Source organism: Nomascus leucogenys, chromosome 8 (genome assembly GCF_006542625.1).
Source record: "Nomascus leucogenys isolate Asia chromosome 8, Asia_NLE_v1, whole genome shotgun sequence".
In the NCBI taxonomy this organism is placed as follows: Eukaryota; Metazoa; Chordata; class Mammalia; order Primates; family Hylobatidae; genus Nomascus; species Nomascus leucogenys.
This window is the reverse complement of record NC_044388.1, coordinates 4,235,028-4,249,138: the sequence shown is the minus strand read 5'-3', so window position 1 is coordinate 4,249,138 and position 14,111 is coordinate 4,235,028. Positions and strand designations below refer to the sequence as shown.

Below are 14,111 nucleotides of genomic sequence, written 5' to 3'. Positions count from 1 at the left end.
ATGAAGATGCTGGTTCTCCTGGGAGTGCTGCCCTGGCCCACAGGATAGAAGCGCAGGATGGTCACCCACGTCTGCTCTTATTGAATGTGTCTTAGAAGCGGCTCCATGTGTGATTTCTTTCCCACATTGGTTAGTATGGTGTATACCACGTTTGTGTTCCCAGGCTTTTGTTTAAGTTTGTGGGCAGCCCTGCCATCAGCATCACACTCACTGCCTGGGCTGAGCATATCCATCAGACCTCCCAACTAGGCCCACTCATCACATAGTCCCATGCTGCACTTCTAGTTCTGCCAGCCACACCCCATGCTGGTCCTCAGCCTGGAACACCCTCCTCCACCCTCCCTGCTCAGCTGTCCAGCTCCTACTCATCCTCCAGCCCCAGGGCAAATTCACTCTTCCACAAAGCCTAACCTCTCTCCAGCCCACAGGATCTCTCCTGCCTATGAACTTGGTTGTCCATATTTGTCCTGTGTGCCTTTGACACAGCACAGTCATCTCTGACTATCTGTTGCTGCCAACATGGTGTCAGTTAACCCCTGCGCCGCCATTTAACTTTTCCTCTGAAGTTCTTTGAGAAGGGGACCCTGCCTCATGGGCCCTTTGTATTGCCATCCAATGTGTGTTAGAATCTAACAGATAATTATCAACCTGTGCCTGGGACCTGCAATGAATCAATACGTAAATGAATCAGGGCACTAGTCAGTCTTCCAGCCCCACTTGTTATTAAAGACTCAGTGAAGATGGTTAGCAAAGCAGAGGACAGCAAATGGGTCTCCGGCAGCTGTGAAGCTCCAGAGTTTATCCAAAGGGGGGATGCGGGGTCTAGAGACTCATCTCAAAGTTGCGTTTTCATAACAAATACGCTGGGTTTCTTTTTTTTTTAAGCTATATTGTATATTTGTTGGGGCCTAATGGAAATTTAGGAGGACCTAAACCCCCAAGCCACCCTTGGCACCACCCCTACAAGGGGCAGCCACCACAGGGATTGGACAGTTCCAGCAGTTTCTGAATCCACAATGTCACAGAGATCTCAGCTGTATCCTGCTTTTTTAGGATCCCAAAGGAACCACCTGCCTAAACTCTTTGCCAGCTGTGCTAATGTTTGTTTTACACTGCCCAGTAATGATTATAAAATTACTATTGCATGTCCTCAAACTCCACTGGCTTTAAAGAGGGTCTAGAGGCACAATGAGAACAAAGAGAAGTGGACAAGACAGGCAGACAGCGATAAGAAGGCTCAGAGAGACAGCGAGGGAGTGAGTAAGGGCAAGATCAAGAGAGAGACAGGCCCAAGGCCAACCCGCAGCTGGCTGCTGGCATGAGGAACATGGGCTGCCTCTCGCCCCAGGTATGTTGGCACAGCTGGGCTGTTCTGGCCTCAAAGACAATGACGGGACAACAGGACTGGCAGGAGCGGTTCCTGACCCATGATTTGAAATCTACAATCTGTCAAAATTATCATAATTATTGTGCTAAGGTAGTTGGGTTATGGGAAATTCTCCCTTTCTCATTCATTCCTTCATTCACCTGACAAATAGCACTTGAGTGCCACTGTGTGCCAGACGCTGTGATAAGCAAAGTGGATAAAGGGTGAGCAGCTCAGCAGCTGGAGAGAAAGAAAGACATAAATAAAGAGTGTCTACAGCCAGATCTGGGCAGCAGGACATGAGGCTCACACTATTGATTCTAAGGCCAAGCTGCCTGGGTTTGAATCCCAGCTCTGCCACTCACCAGCTGTACCACCCTGGGCAAGTTCCCTGACCCCTCTGTGCCTCAATTTCCCCCGTAGATCTAAAATAGAACAAGTAAGAGTACCTTAGAGGGCTATGGTGAGGATCGAACAAGTTAATACTTGCAAAGGTTTTAGAACAGTGCCTAATAAATAAGGCCAGATGTTTGTTGTTAAAAAAAAAAAAAAAAGGGCCACAAAGGGCGTAATTTAGATAGGATGGTTAGGAAAGGCCTGAAAAATGAATGTTAACAATGTTCTGTGGCTGGGCGTGGTGGCTCACGCCTGTAATCCCAGCACTTTGGGAGGCCGAGGCAGGCAGATCACCTGAGGTCAGGAGTTCGAGATCCGCCTGGCCAACATGGTGAAAACCGGTCTCTACTAAAAATACAAAAAGTAGCCGGGCATGGTGATGCACATCTGTAATCCCAGCTACTTGGGAGGCTTAGACAGGAGAATCGCTGGAACCAGGGAGGTAGAGGTTGCAGTGAGCCAAGATCTCACCACGGCACTCCAGCCTGGGCAACAGAACAGGACTCCGTCTCAAAGAAATAAAAATAAAAATAAAAATGTTCTGGGCCCAGCGCAGTGGCTCATGCCTGTAATCCCAGCACTTTGGGAGGCCAAGGCAGGCAGATCACGAGGTCAGGAGATCGAGACCATCCTGGCTAACATGGTGAAACCCCATCTACTAAAAATACAAAAAACTAGCCGGGCGTAGTGGCAGGCGCCTGTAGTCCCAGCTACTCGGGAGGCTGAGGCAGGAGAATGGCATGAAGCCAGGAAGTGGAGCTTTCAGTGAGCCGAGATTGTGCCACTGCACTCCAGCCTGGGCGACAGAGCGAGACTCCGTCTCAAAAAAAAAAAAAAAAAAAGTTCTGAAAATGACAATAGTGAGAAGGTGGCAGCTTCTCTCATCTACAGTCTCTATAATGTAATATTTATTTTATAATTCCAAAGATATATTTTCATTTAAAAAATGTGTCTTGGGGATGGCCCTTTGATGAGTCACACTGTCTAACTCACCTGGTTTGGTGCCAAAAGGAACCACCTGTTTTCTGGGGCAGTGGCCTGCAGCCTTAGGAACAGTGCTTTGCTCTGGGGGAAGCTAAAAGCTGCAATGGGGCTAAGCTAAGAGCAGCAACTCCATGGCTCAGCCTCCTGAGCCTTGTGCTCTATTTGATGAGATTATCCACAGCTGCCTGGTGCAAAGTCAAGAACCAGAGAAGAGAAACAGAGATTGCTGACCTTCTCCGTGGGCCACCAGAGTCCAGCCTGCATGTGCAGTTTCTCCCTCCAGCACACAGGTTGCTCCTGCAGGGCTCAGCCCCAGCAACGCTGAGAGGGTGAAACTGGCCACCTACCTCTCCCTCTGATTCCCACCCTGGATGCCCTGTTTCCCAGGACCCCTGTAACATTCTCCCACCCTAAGTAATCATCTCTGGACTTTGCCACCTGATCATGCCATTAAAATTCCCCTAATGCCATTGCCTCGAGGCTCTTCTTTTTCTATTCTTTTAAAAGTGACCATTAGAAATATTAATTAGAATCTACAGTTGGGCCATTAGAATCTTCCCAACTTATGTATCTACATAACAGGGGCCTTCTACTGACAGCTAGAACTCAAAGAGTAGAAGGCCAGCAGTCATGCACTCAGGCGGGTAGCAGGGAGCAACACTCGGGTAGGGAGCTCTGAGAACCCTTCCAATAAGACAGTGCTTGCAGCTCACTATCCCTCCCACGAGCAGTTATGGCTGGAAGCCACCATGGGGAAGACGCTTAAAGGGGCCTACACCCCTTCCCCTTTTGACACCCTGAGTTGCCAAATTCATAGATCCTCAAACACTTCTCATCCAAATTCCTGTTTCTAAATGGGGAAAGTGAGGCCCAGGGAGAGGAAGGCGCTTGCCTTGCCCAGGGCTGCTGAGAGATGGAGGCCCCCCTGCCCCAGCACACTGCCCACCTATGGGATCCCCCTATGCTGCCTTATACTCTGGTGGACAGGGCACTTTTCTGGGTGGTCAAGTAAGCTTAAAATATCCTGTTGTCATGGCCCCCTAAAAAGGCACCCTGTCTCTACTCCTCTGCCAGCTAGGATCGCCTAAGTGCCAGGAAAGCCAGTACAGCCCTCCATTCAGCAGTCCAAAACAGCTCTAGCTGCCTGCAACTCACTCCAGTGAGAAAACCAAGACCCAGGTGCTCTCCAAGGGCCAAGAGCAAGGCAGGCAGAGTCAGGGTGAAGCCTGAAGCATCCAGCTCCCTGGTCCAGGGTGCACACTGGTCAGAGTCTACACACACACGCACAACCAGAATCCCACACCTCCTAGCACAAAAAGTGGGTCCAAGCTGTGAGCTTAACCTTCTGTCTTCTTCTGGGAGTCACCAGGCTCCTCCGTGTTCTACCAGCTACCACCAGCAGCATCCTCCCCTGACCCCATCGAGGCACCTGCTCCAGGAAGGCCCCCAGGCATGGGAGAGAAGACTCTTTCTAAGTGCAGCTGAGTCAGACTCGGCTTCTCAGGATGATCCAGATTTTATCATCACTGGGAGGGACAGCAGTCACCCGTGCCCTGGCCTGCAAGCCCCTTCACCCTCAGATGCCAGCAGACTGTGTGCTGCAGGAAGGCTACAGCTCAGGTCTTGAAGGGTCCAGAATCTGCGAGGAGGGTGCCTGAATTGGCTGCAGCAACTGGACAGGCCTGGGTGGACACTTAGTATAGATCCATGGCCTGACAGATGTAGGAGGAGCTCAATACTGAGTGTGGGTTGCGGTACTAGGACACATTTTGGAAAGACATGTACTTTCTGGCCTACGGGTCTGTGGAAGACAGAAAGGGGTTGAGGACAACGGCCAGGTCAGAATTTGCTGCAGCCACCAGCCACCATACCTGCCTGCTACTCCGGTGGCTTGTGCCAGTGGTGAGTGGAGAGCATCCCCATCTCAGGGGACAGAGGTGTGCGGGACTCAGGGGAGCTGGGGCTATGAACCTATGCTCTGACGGGAGCAGCTCTGGGCCTCAATGCTTGGGGTGAGCACTGAGACGCTGCAGCCCTGGGATTCTGCTGCTCTGGACTTTATCCCTCGGCATCTTCTGTTACTGATAGACTTGGCTGCCTAGCTGGATGATTGACCCCATGAGGGCCAGAACTACCAGTCTTGGTTTTTTCTTTTTTAGAGACAAGAGTCTTTCTCTGTCAACCAAAGAAAGGACAAGTGCAGTTATAGCTCACTGTAACCTCGAACTCCTGGGCTCGAGTGATCCCCCCACTTCAACCTCCCAAGTAGCTAGGACTGCAGGTGCACACCACCATACCCGGGTAATTTTTATTTTTTATAGAGACCGGGTCTTGCTTTGTTGCCCAGGCTGGTCTCAAACGCCTAGCCTCCCAAAGCATTGGGGTTACAGACACCAGCCACAGCGCCTGGCCTTTGTCTTGTTCACAGAGCCCCTACAAGGCCTATAGTAAGTACGTGAAAATAAAAGAATGTGGGAATGGAGAGAGGGAAAAAGGAATTTATATGCTTGGGTCTAATCCTACAAAAGAATAAAATGTTGGGATTCACGGAGCTGTCATGGGGAGTGCCGGGGGCATGGAGAAAGGGCATGGCTGATACACATCCGGTTACTTCACCTGTCTACCCTGCTATTAAGCAGTTATGTGACCTTGGGCAAACCTGCCTGTGCCTCAGTTTCTTTGACTGTAAAACCAGGGTAAAAATACCTGTAGTACCTATTCTGTCATCAGGATAAAAATAACATAACGTGAGACAGGGTGAAGATGAAAGAAGATGAAAACACTATTCAAGTCTTAACCTATTATTATCATGGTAAATCTTGTGACTATTGGGAAGGAGAGCAGCCAGAGGCTGAGGGCTGTTGGAGACACAAAAGCCATAAGGCAGCGTGTGAAGGCAGACATGCCCCCACCCAGCTCTAACTCAGTGCTGAGTGGAGGGGGATGGGGTGCCGGATCTCAGGCTGTGCCTTCCTTTTGTTCGGATGGAGCCTGAGAGAGAGGGGACAGCTGGCTCCAGGCGGAGATGTTGAAGCAGCAGAGGGTGCTGGCCCCACTGACCGCTCCACCCCTTCTGTGGGGAGGCATGGCCCTCCCTGGTGTGTACCCCACAGTCAGGGCCTGAGCCTGGCCACAGCCTGCCTCAGGCCTTCACAGGGAAGTGGAGGGGAAGGAGGAAAGGAGGGGAGATGCGTGTGTAACAATGACCTCCCTCTGTCCTGTCCTGCCCCGTAGGACACACACGCAGCCATTCCTCTCTGCTTGACCTCCTTTCAGGTAACAGAGGCTTTTTAAAGGACTGATCTAGGGCCACACTCCCTTGCCTCACACCTTCTTCTCAGCAGTCCCATGAGCCCCTCCTCCCTTTGTGGCCTTCTTGCAGCTGAGACACAAAATGGGAGCCCCTGCACACAGCCCGGGCTGCTAGGGAACACCAGAGGATGCCTCCTGCCCCACACCACCCCACGCCTGGGCAGTCAGGGAGACAGAAGCCAGCACAACCTCCCAGCATGGGGCCACCGTAACATGGAGCCTTTCCCTGCTTTTGGGCGTCCTGTCCTCTGGGAGTGGCCCGGCCCCCTGGGCCGCAGCTCTGCCAGCTCCCAAAGTCTGTGTCCTCTTGCCTGCCCTGGGCACCATTCTCCTGGCAAGGTCTCTCCCGACCGGCTCAAAAGGCGTCCTGCCCAAGAGACTGGGGCAGCTGGGAGGCCACAGGGTGGCTGCAGGGTGGTCTGGACTGTAAAGCTGACGGTCCAAGGAGGAGGGAGAAGTCCCATCAGGACGTAGATGTGACCAGAGGAGAAATGCCGGTGGAGGACACCGAACCCCGTGGCACTTGGTTTCTGTTGTGTCGCCGGGCTGGGCTCACCCTGGAGTCTGAAGGACAGCGAAGGGCCGCGGCTGGCTGGCTGGCTTTTGCCGAGACACCAGCAGACAATGGGTTGGAGGATAAGAAAGCCCCTGGACTCCTGACTCACCCAGGCTTGAGCTTCCTGTCCTGATTGCTCAGTTCCGGATGCTTCCGTGCTTCTCCTCTGTCCCCACCCACGGCAAGGGAACTGGTTTGGTTACCACTGTCATCTGCTCCACCTCAGTCTCTCCCTCAGCCCTCACCTGAGGCGAGGCTGCCCCCCTACCAGGCCTGGATAGCACAGGACTGCCCTTGGCTGTCACCTCTGCTACAGAGGCAGGAGCTACAGTTTTACGTGTCTGTCACTAAGCGCTGGATGGCGTTTATCATACCTGGCTTACAGGTGGAGAAATGAAGGCAGAGAACTGTTCACTGACTTGCTGAGATTCCCTTAGTGACCTGAGGTCTAAGCCCGGCTGTGCTGCCTCCCTGCTAAAGGCTCTGACCCTTTCTGGAAGCAGCAGGCCTGTGTATCCACGTCCATGGGGCTGAAGTGCAGAGGGGCCATACCAGCTGCCTCCGGACGCCCAAGGCCCTGCAGCCTCAATACCTACTCAGGGGTCATGCCAGGGGCCGTTGAGGTCTCTCTCTGGCCAGACAAGTGCCTCTTGCTGCCAGGACTCGGCAATAGCGAGGCAAGAGGGTGGAGTCCCTGGAGCTTCCTGGGTGAGCTCTGCCTCACAGGAGGTGTCCTGGCAGTAGCTGGTTCCTAGGGGAAGTGCTGAAGGGGCAGAGAAGAGAGGACTTCGTGTGACCAGAGCTTGCTGGGACCATTCTCAACACTGATGATAAGCCCTATTTCCTGGAAGTCTGTTAGGCCTCAACAAGCGATGGGCTCTCCGTGGAAGCTTCAGCATTGTTTCTATCATGAGCCACCCCCAGAAGACCCCAGAAGCCTGGCCCAACAGGCCAGGACGAGCGCAAGTGTGGAAGAGCGGGGATTGCAGTTGGGAGGAAGCTGCCAGTTGCATCTGGACTGTAAAGTCCTATTGGACCACCATGGGGAGCCGATGGTCACCCTGGCTGGCTGCTGACAGGGGCTCCAGGCTCCAGCCCGCCCTTTGGTGAGAGTCCTGGAGGCACATCTGGGTGGCATCAGGATCTTGGACCCAGCCTGGCCCGTGCCCAGCATGGGGCTGCTTCTCCTCCACAGCTCCTTCCCAGAGGGCGGGGCCTCAGCCTCCCTGCCACACCCCCTCCTGGCTGGCCTGGAACAGACTATGTTGACAGTAACAATAAAGCTCCTCAGGGACCACCACACAGGCCCGCAGCCCCACTGCCCGCTGTTTATCTCAGATGCTGTGGAAAGAAAGCAGGGGGCCCCTGCCCTAGGCCAAGGCCCTGCCCTTGCCACACACAGTACACACATGCAGCCTCTCTCTCTCTGTGTCCACTGTGAAAATAAGCTGCAGGCCTGGCTGGACAACAAAGCCAGAGGCACAGAATCTGGAAAACACCTGGTGTGGAGAGCTCTCTGTTGCACACAACGTCCCAGCACACTCCACTCTCCACCCACTCCTGGGGCCTCTCTGTCCTCCCTTCCTTGGCCTTGGGTCATTCGTTATTCCTGGCTCGGGTCCACTCCGAGGTCCTCCTTAGCCGCCAGTCATCACAGGGGATGGCCGCCTCCACGCTGCCTGTTCCAGGGACTCGAGTCCACTCCACAGAGAGCCTTGCCCAGCTGTGGCCAGCCTGTGGGGATCTTGGCCCGGCACACCCTGACTTTCCCGGCCACAAGTGCCTGCTCCAGCTCCAGTCCCAGCCCCTCCTCATGGCTCCAGCTCTCGGGAGAGGCGGGAGAGTTCCCGCTGGTTGTCGATGACCTTCAGCTGCTGGACAGAAGCCCAGGTGCTGGCTGGACTCCGGGTGCTCAGGGACTGCTCCGAGCCTGGTGGAGGACAGTGGTCAGGGAGGCACTGACGCCCCTTTGTGGAACCCAACCTTTCCCCTCCAAGGAGCCATATCACATCTGCCTTCTTGCCCTCCACGACCCACCAACCACTTCCCATCACCAATTCCTAAAGACGGCTGTCCCTGCTCACCCCACGGGTGAGGGGACCGAAGAGCCCCGTGGCTCAGAGCACAGAGTCTGAACATTATCAACATCAAGTATGGAAGGGCCGGGCTCCATGCCTGGCACATGGCAAGTGCCTAGGATGTGCCAGCCATGGGTAACTACCATGAGCACCCCCTCCCTGCCCACCCACCATCGCCCACCACTTACATGTGGAAATCCTCACCACCTGGCTGTCCTCGTGGAGGTGGGAAACTCGGCTTCTAAGTGGTGAGAGAGGCACTGCGGGGGGTGGGGAGGGTCACGGAGTCAGGGCCACCCTGGAGCCTCACAGAGGATGTAGGGTGGGGGACCTCCCCCCCTGGGGACCCGCCCTCTCACCAGGGTTGTGGCTTCGGCAGTGGTGCAGCATCCGCGCGGCTCTGGCCATCATTCTCTGTGGACAACACCGGGGCATGAGCTCTTGCCTGAGGGAGAAACCCTGTCCTGCCCTGTGCAGCAGCAGGGAGGCCAAGCTCCCTCTGAACCAAGGATCAGGGGCTGTAAGATCCTTGGTTATGGGGCGTCACGTGTACTTCACCCCAGCACACCCAGAGGCCCAGTGGGGACCACGCAGAGGACAGAAGGCAGAGGCCAGGAGAGAAAGGCTTAGAGAGAAGAGGGCTGGAAGGGCTCTCATTGAATGGTGAGATGTCTGAGGCTGGCACCCTGGCAGACCCAGTTGCAGTGGAATAAGGCAGGGGCTATTACACAGTAAATATTCATCCTCATATCATTCATAACAAGTTTAAGCCGCCTCCAAGCCCTGCCCCTTCCCAGGCCACCGTTATGTCCTCCAACCTATGTTAGTAGTGAGCGCCTGCTCTCCCTGGACTCACCATCTTCTCAAAGTTGATAAGATTCTCCACTAGTGTGTGGTTTCCCTCATGAATGAAGGTCATGTCTGCAAAGAGATGGGTTTTGTTCATAGGTCCCCAAACTTCTGCCCTCCTGTAGCCCAGAAAAGGTGAAGGGCATAACGGCTCCCTTGGGCCTACCTCACTCCATATAGCCCCTGCCTCTGCCCCCTCCAAGCCCCAGCAGCATTTCCTTGTATCTCTCAGGCCCTTAAGGCAGCCCTTATTTGTCTGGATGTCTTCATTCTTCCAGCCTAAGAACTCCTAATTCATCTCTGCACTCCCCGAGGCATCAGCACTTGGGGTATAATCTCTCCAGCAGTGTGGGTACACACACAGATAGGCATGGGATGGGGGATGGAGACAGGAAGGGGAGAAATGGGGGATGCAGGCAGGAAGGGGGGAATGGGGGATGGAGACAGGAAGGGGAGAAATGGGGGATGGAGGCAGGAAGGGGGGAATGGGGGATGGAGGCAGGAAGTTGGGGATGGAGGCAGGAAGTGGGGAATGGGGGATGGAGACAGTAAGGGGAGAAATGGGGGATGGAGGCAGGAAGGGGGGAATGGGGGATGGAGTTAGAAAGGGGGGAATGGGGGATGGAGGCAGGAAGGGGGAATGGGGGATGGAGGCAGAAAGGGGGGAATGGGGGATGGAGGCAGGAAGGGGGGAATGGAGGGATGGAGGCAGGAAGCCCTGTTACCTTTGAGAAGAAGGGGCATGAAGGGGATGACAGGAGGGGAGAGCTTGGCGAGGGCCAGTCGGTACACCCGGTGGTTCCATGAGGGATCCTAGGGGAAGAAGCCACACTGAGGGGGTTGCACACCCCTTAAGCCACCACAGACCCCACCCAACCAAGGAGGGGCCACATGCCTATCCCACAGCAGGTGCAGAGGCCCCAGCTCAGCCTCTCCTCAGCCCCAGGTCTCACCCAGGCTCTGTCACAGGCAAACACAGGGCTTCCAACCTCCCATTAGCACTGAGAAAATTCACAGCAGTTAGTCACAGGGGCCCCAGGTTTCTTGGAAAAGTCTGTCGCTGTCACCTCTCTGTCCCTTTCTATCCCTGTCTCTTTCTGTGTCCCTCCCTCTCTCTCCCTCTCTCTCTCTGGAGAGTAAACTCCTTTGAATCCCTTTAGCCCCACGAGGTGGATTTTCTCTCAAGACCTCCCAGGCTATGATGAGGAAGTACCTCTTCTCTGCTTCTCTCCAGAACAGTCAAAACCCTCAAAATCCTCAAAAGTTCCTGGAGGTGGGAGGTTCCACCCCCAGCTCTATCCTCGCCTCTTCTACTGGTCTAGCCCACAAGCCCCTCGGAGTTCCTGAGGGGCAGACAGGCCCTGGTGCACCAGGGATGCTCCATGCCAGGCCCTTGGGCTCTGGAGCCCCTGACACTGCCCTGGCACCTCAGACCCCAAGACCGGACACCCACGTGCTCCAGCCCAGTCTTCACACAGGATCTCCTGCCCCCCTGCACACACTGAGGGCCAGAGTGCACCGTGCAACCCCTATCCTAGTGCTGAACACCCCTTCCTCAGCCAGCTCCCCAAACTCACGGGCCGGAGCTAGGCCCTGGGCCAAGGTTGGGAACCCTGAAAGTGACAAAGGACGGATAGAGGGGCTGCGGGGAAGCCAAGAGTGAGGGTGTCTGGAGGGCAGGGCCGAGCCCAGCTGATCCTAGCAGAGCCAGGCCGGGCAGGGCTGAGCACTCACCAGCAGCCTCTCCAGGGCGGAGTACAGCTTCCGGACTTTGTGAGGCAGCCGCTGTGAAAAGGAGGCAGATGAGCGGCTGCTCTGGGGGAAGCCCGGCCCCATCCAGCACTCCCAGGAGGGCCTGAGGCCTGACCTCAGGAGGGGGCCCTCCAGACCACACTTACCTCCCAGGTGTGGGCTAGGCGGCTGATGGCCGAGTTGCTGAGGCCAAACATGACGGCAAAGAAGGAATTGAGATTCTTCTGCTCCTTGAGGCTGTGAGCAGAAGACCCAGAGACCCTCAGGGTAAGGGAAGCAGCCACCCCTACAGTGCCCCCAGACAACAGCCAGGCCAGCCTCTGCAGAGACCCAAGCTGGATGGGGTGGGAAGGCAGAGGCTCCAGGGGACCCAGGGAACAAATAGGGTGGCAGATTTGGCAACATACTAAGCAAAGAGGGGGGCTTAGGAAAAGGTAGCCCGGGGACTCTGGCCACGCCCCACCCACTGGACAGGGACTCACTGGGCCGCCAGCTTAATGAACTTCCTGAGCAGCTGGGCCCGGGGCCCGGGCACAGGGCAGAGACACAGCTCGGTGGCCACCCAGTACTGCAGCTCGTTGAAGCGGCGCATGAAGCGCTCCAGGTTGGCGGTGGTGACATCACGCAGATGCTGGGGACCCAGCACATAGTGGATCAGCTCCACCTGGGCGGGGCAGCAGGAGAGGTCAGTGAGTGCTGAGCCAAGCCGGGCGCCCCGCCGCCTGCTCTCCTCCCCCAGCTCTGCCTCCCACACCTGGTGGATACTGTTGAAGAGGCTCCAGTCGCGGTCCGTCAGCTGGCCTGCCAGGTCCTTGGCACTCACCAGGTCCAGCCCCTCAGCAGAGCCCACAGTGGGCCCCAGCTGGTCAGGGTGTGGGGTCTGCGGGTGGGAGAGTGCTCAGGGGGCTGCCTGAGGAATCCAGGGAAAGGCACAGGGCAGGGGGAGAGGGTTGGGGCAAGGACTCTATGCTCGTGTTAGGAGGAGGGTTAGGAGGGCAGGAGCGGGGAGTAGAGGGTCTCTAGGGGGCTACAGCAGCTGGAGGATAGAGCTCCCCAGTGCTGAGACCCCTCCTTTTGGGCTCCTGTCTCCTGGGGAACCCCTAACTAGGGCAGGTCCTCCTCTTTCTCCTTGGGAGCTCCCAACCAGTGCTACCAGCCCCTGCCCTGCACAATCTTGGGAATTCCCCCATCAGCTGAGGCCCACTCCTTTGTGTGCTGAGGACCCAGCAGCAGCCAGAGCCAGGCCCCTCCTCCCTCTTCTTCCTGGGACCCTCCCCAGAATCCACCCCTGCCACACTCAAAATAGATCTCCTCCCTAGGCCCTGGCACCCTGCCTGGTCCCTACCAGCTCATGCACTTCCTGTGGGTTGACAACAAAGAGCCGCTCATTGAGCCCCAGAGATGTGGCCACACCACGGGCATCTGGCTGCAGGCCAATGGCATCTGCAAAGACAGCAGAGGCAGCCTGGGTGGGTGAAGGGAGGGAGGCCAGGGAGCAGCTGGAGGCCAGGGTGGAGGTGCTGTTTGGGAGGCTGAGAGGTTGTTTCTCCTAGTAGCGGGGTTGAAGTCCTGGGTGGGTGCTCAGAATACACAGGTGCATGTGCCCACGCAGCCACGCAGCCCAGGGAAGGACATCCAAGAGGATGAGAAAAGATTCTCAGTGAGTCAGGAAGAACCTGGGCAGGGTCTGAGCCTCCCTCAGCCTCACTTTCCTCCCTGGTAAAATGGAGACAATAAGACTTGCCCCAACTATTTCATAAGTCAAATAAAATAATGTAGATAAATAGTAGCTATAAGTACATGCTATGTATAAAAGCCCTTTGAAAATTCGGAAATGTCTTACATAAGCCTTGATGTTGATTTTCATCAGCTCTTCGTGGACTAGGACTGTGCTTGAGTCCCCAGTCCCTAGAGCAGTGACTTCCAAAGTAAGGTGCATCAGATCATCCATGTGCCTGGGGAAAATATGAGCTCTTCTACTTATGTTTATTTTTTCTACCTGCTTTGCATGTCTACTCCATCAATTTCTATTTTATCTATCTTTATTATGACATTAATGTAGTAATATATGTGTATTACTTACAAACAAATATTCACACAGTGGGGTGTGGGTTTTAATTAAATGTTGGTTATTGACATGGGTGTCGATCCAAGTGCTTTGGAGATCAGTGCTCTCAACAGTGCCTGGCACGTGGTAGGGTCTCAATAAACATGACCTTTGGGCAACTGCAACTCACCAGGTGGCCAGCAGAGGGCAGTGCTTCCCAGGGCAGGGCACACAGGTGACCTTCAACTCTCCCCACTTCCTGAAGGGAGAAGGCTTTTCTTTTCTCATCCCCACTTCTTGAACGCCCCTAATTCTTGCCTGCCCTGGGTTCCAGCTGTCAGGCCCGTGCCCTCCGCAGAGAACAGTGGTTTTGAATGTTCCAGGTTCTCTGGAGGCCCATCTTATTACTCCTGAGCCCGCCATGTTCTCAGCACGGACCGTGTGGCAGGCCCTGTGCGAGGTGCTTTACGCACATTAGCTCACTTAGTAGCCATTGCAACCCTGTGGGTAGATACAATTACAGTCCTCATCTGACAGGTGAGGAAATGCAGGCTCAGAGAGGTTAAGCAACTTGCCCAGCATCACACAGCTAGTAAATGGTGAGTCTAAGATGCCTTCACAGGGCTAGGAGTCCACAGTCTATGCTCTTAGCCATCAAGCCGACCTGTTTTACCTGCTGTGGTATCTCCAGCTCCTAACATATTGCTGGCTCATAGCTGATCCTCAAAAATGTTTGCTGAGTGACTAAACAAATGAAGACTACTGAAGTTC

General features: G+C 55.0%; 1 protein-coding gene across 4 annotated transcripts in view; it reads right to left on the bottom strand.

The window, feature by feature from the left end:
- RAPGEF3 (Rap guanine nucleotide exchange factor 3) overlaps positions 1–14,111 on the bottom strand; it is a 30,928-nt gene that overhangs the window by 679 nt on the left and 16,138 nt on the right. For 2 of the 4 annotated variants that reach the window (XM_030816685.1, XM_030816684.1), the window contains exons 19-28: positions 12,639–12,736; positions 12,048–12,173; positions 11,776–11,957; positions 11,440–11,530; positions 11,276–11,326; positions 10,267–10,354; positions 9,549–9,613; positions 9,052–9,106; positions 8,881–8,952; positions 5,532–8,544 (exon numbers count right to left, since the gene is read on the bottom strand). In XM_030816685.1, coding sequence (XP_030672545.1) covers positions 8,426–8,544; positions 8,881–8,952; positions 9,052–9,106; positions 9,549–9,613; positions 10,267–10,354; positions 11,276–11,326; positions 11,440–11,530; positions 11,776–11,957; positions 12,048–12,173; positions 12,639–12,736 — 947 coding nt within the window. In that variant the 3' untranslated portion in view covers positions 5,532–8,425. Of the gene's footprint in view, positions 1–5,531; positions 8,545–8,880; positions 8,953–9,051; positions 9,107–9,548; positions 9,614–10,266; positions 10,355–11,275; positions 11,327–11,439; positions 11,531–11,775; positions 11,958–12,047; positions 12,174–12,638; positions 12,737–14,111 lie in introns of those variants that run through there. The other 2 variants (XR_004031263.1, XM_030816686.1) reach the window with 2 other exon arrangements.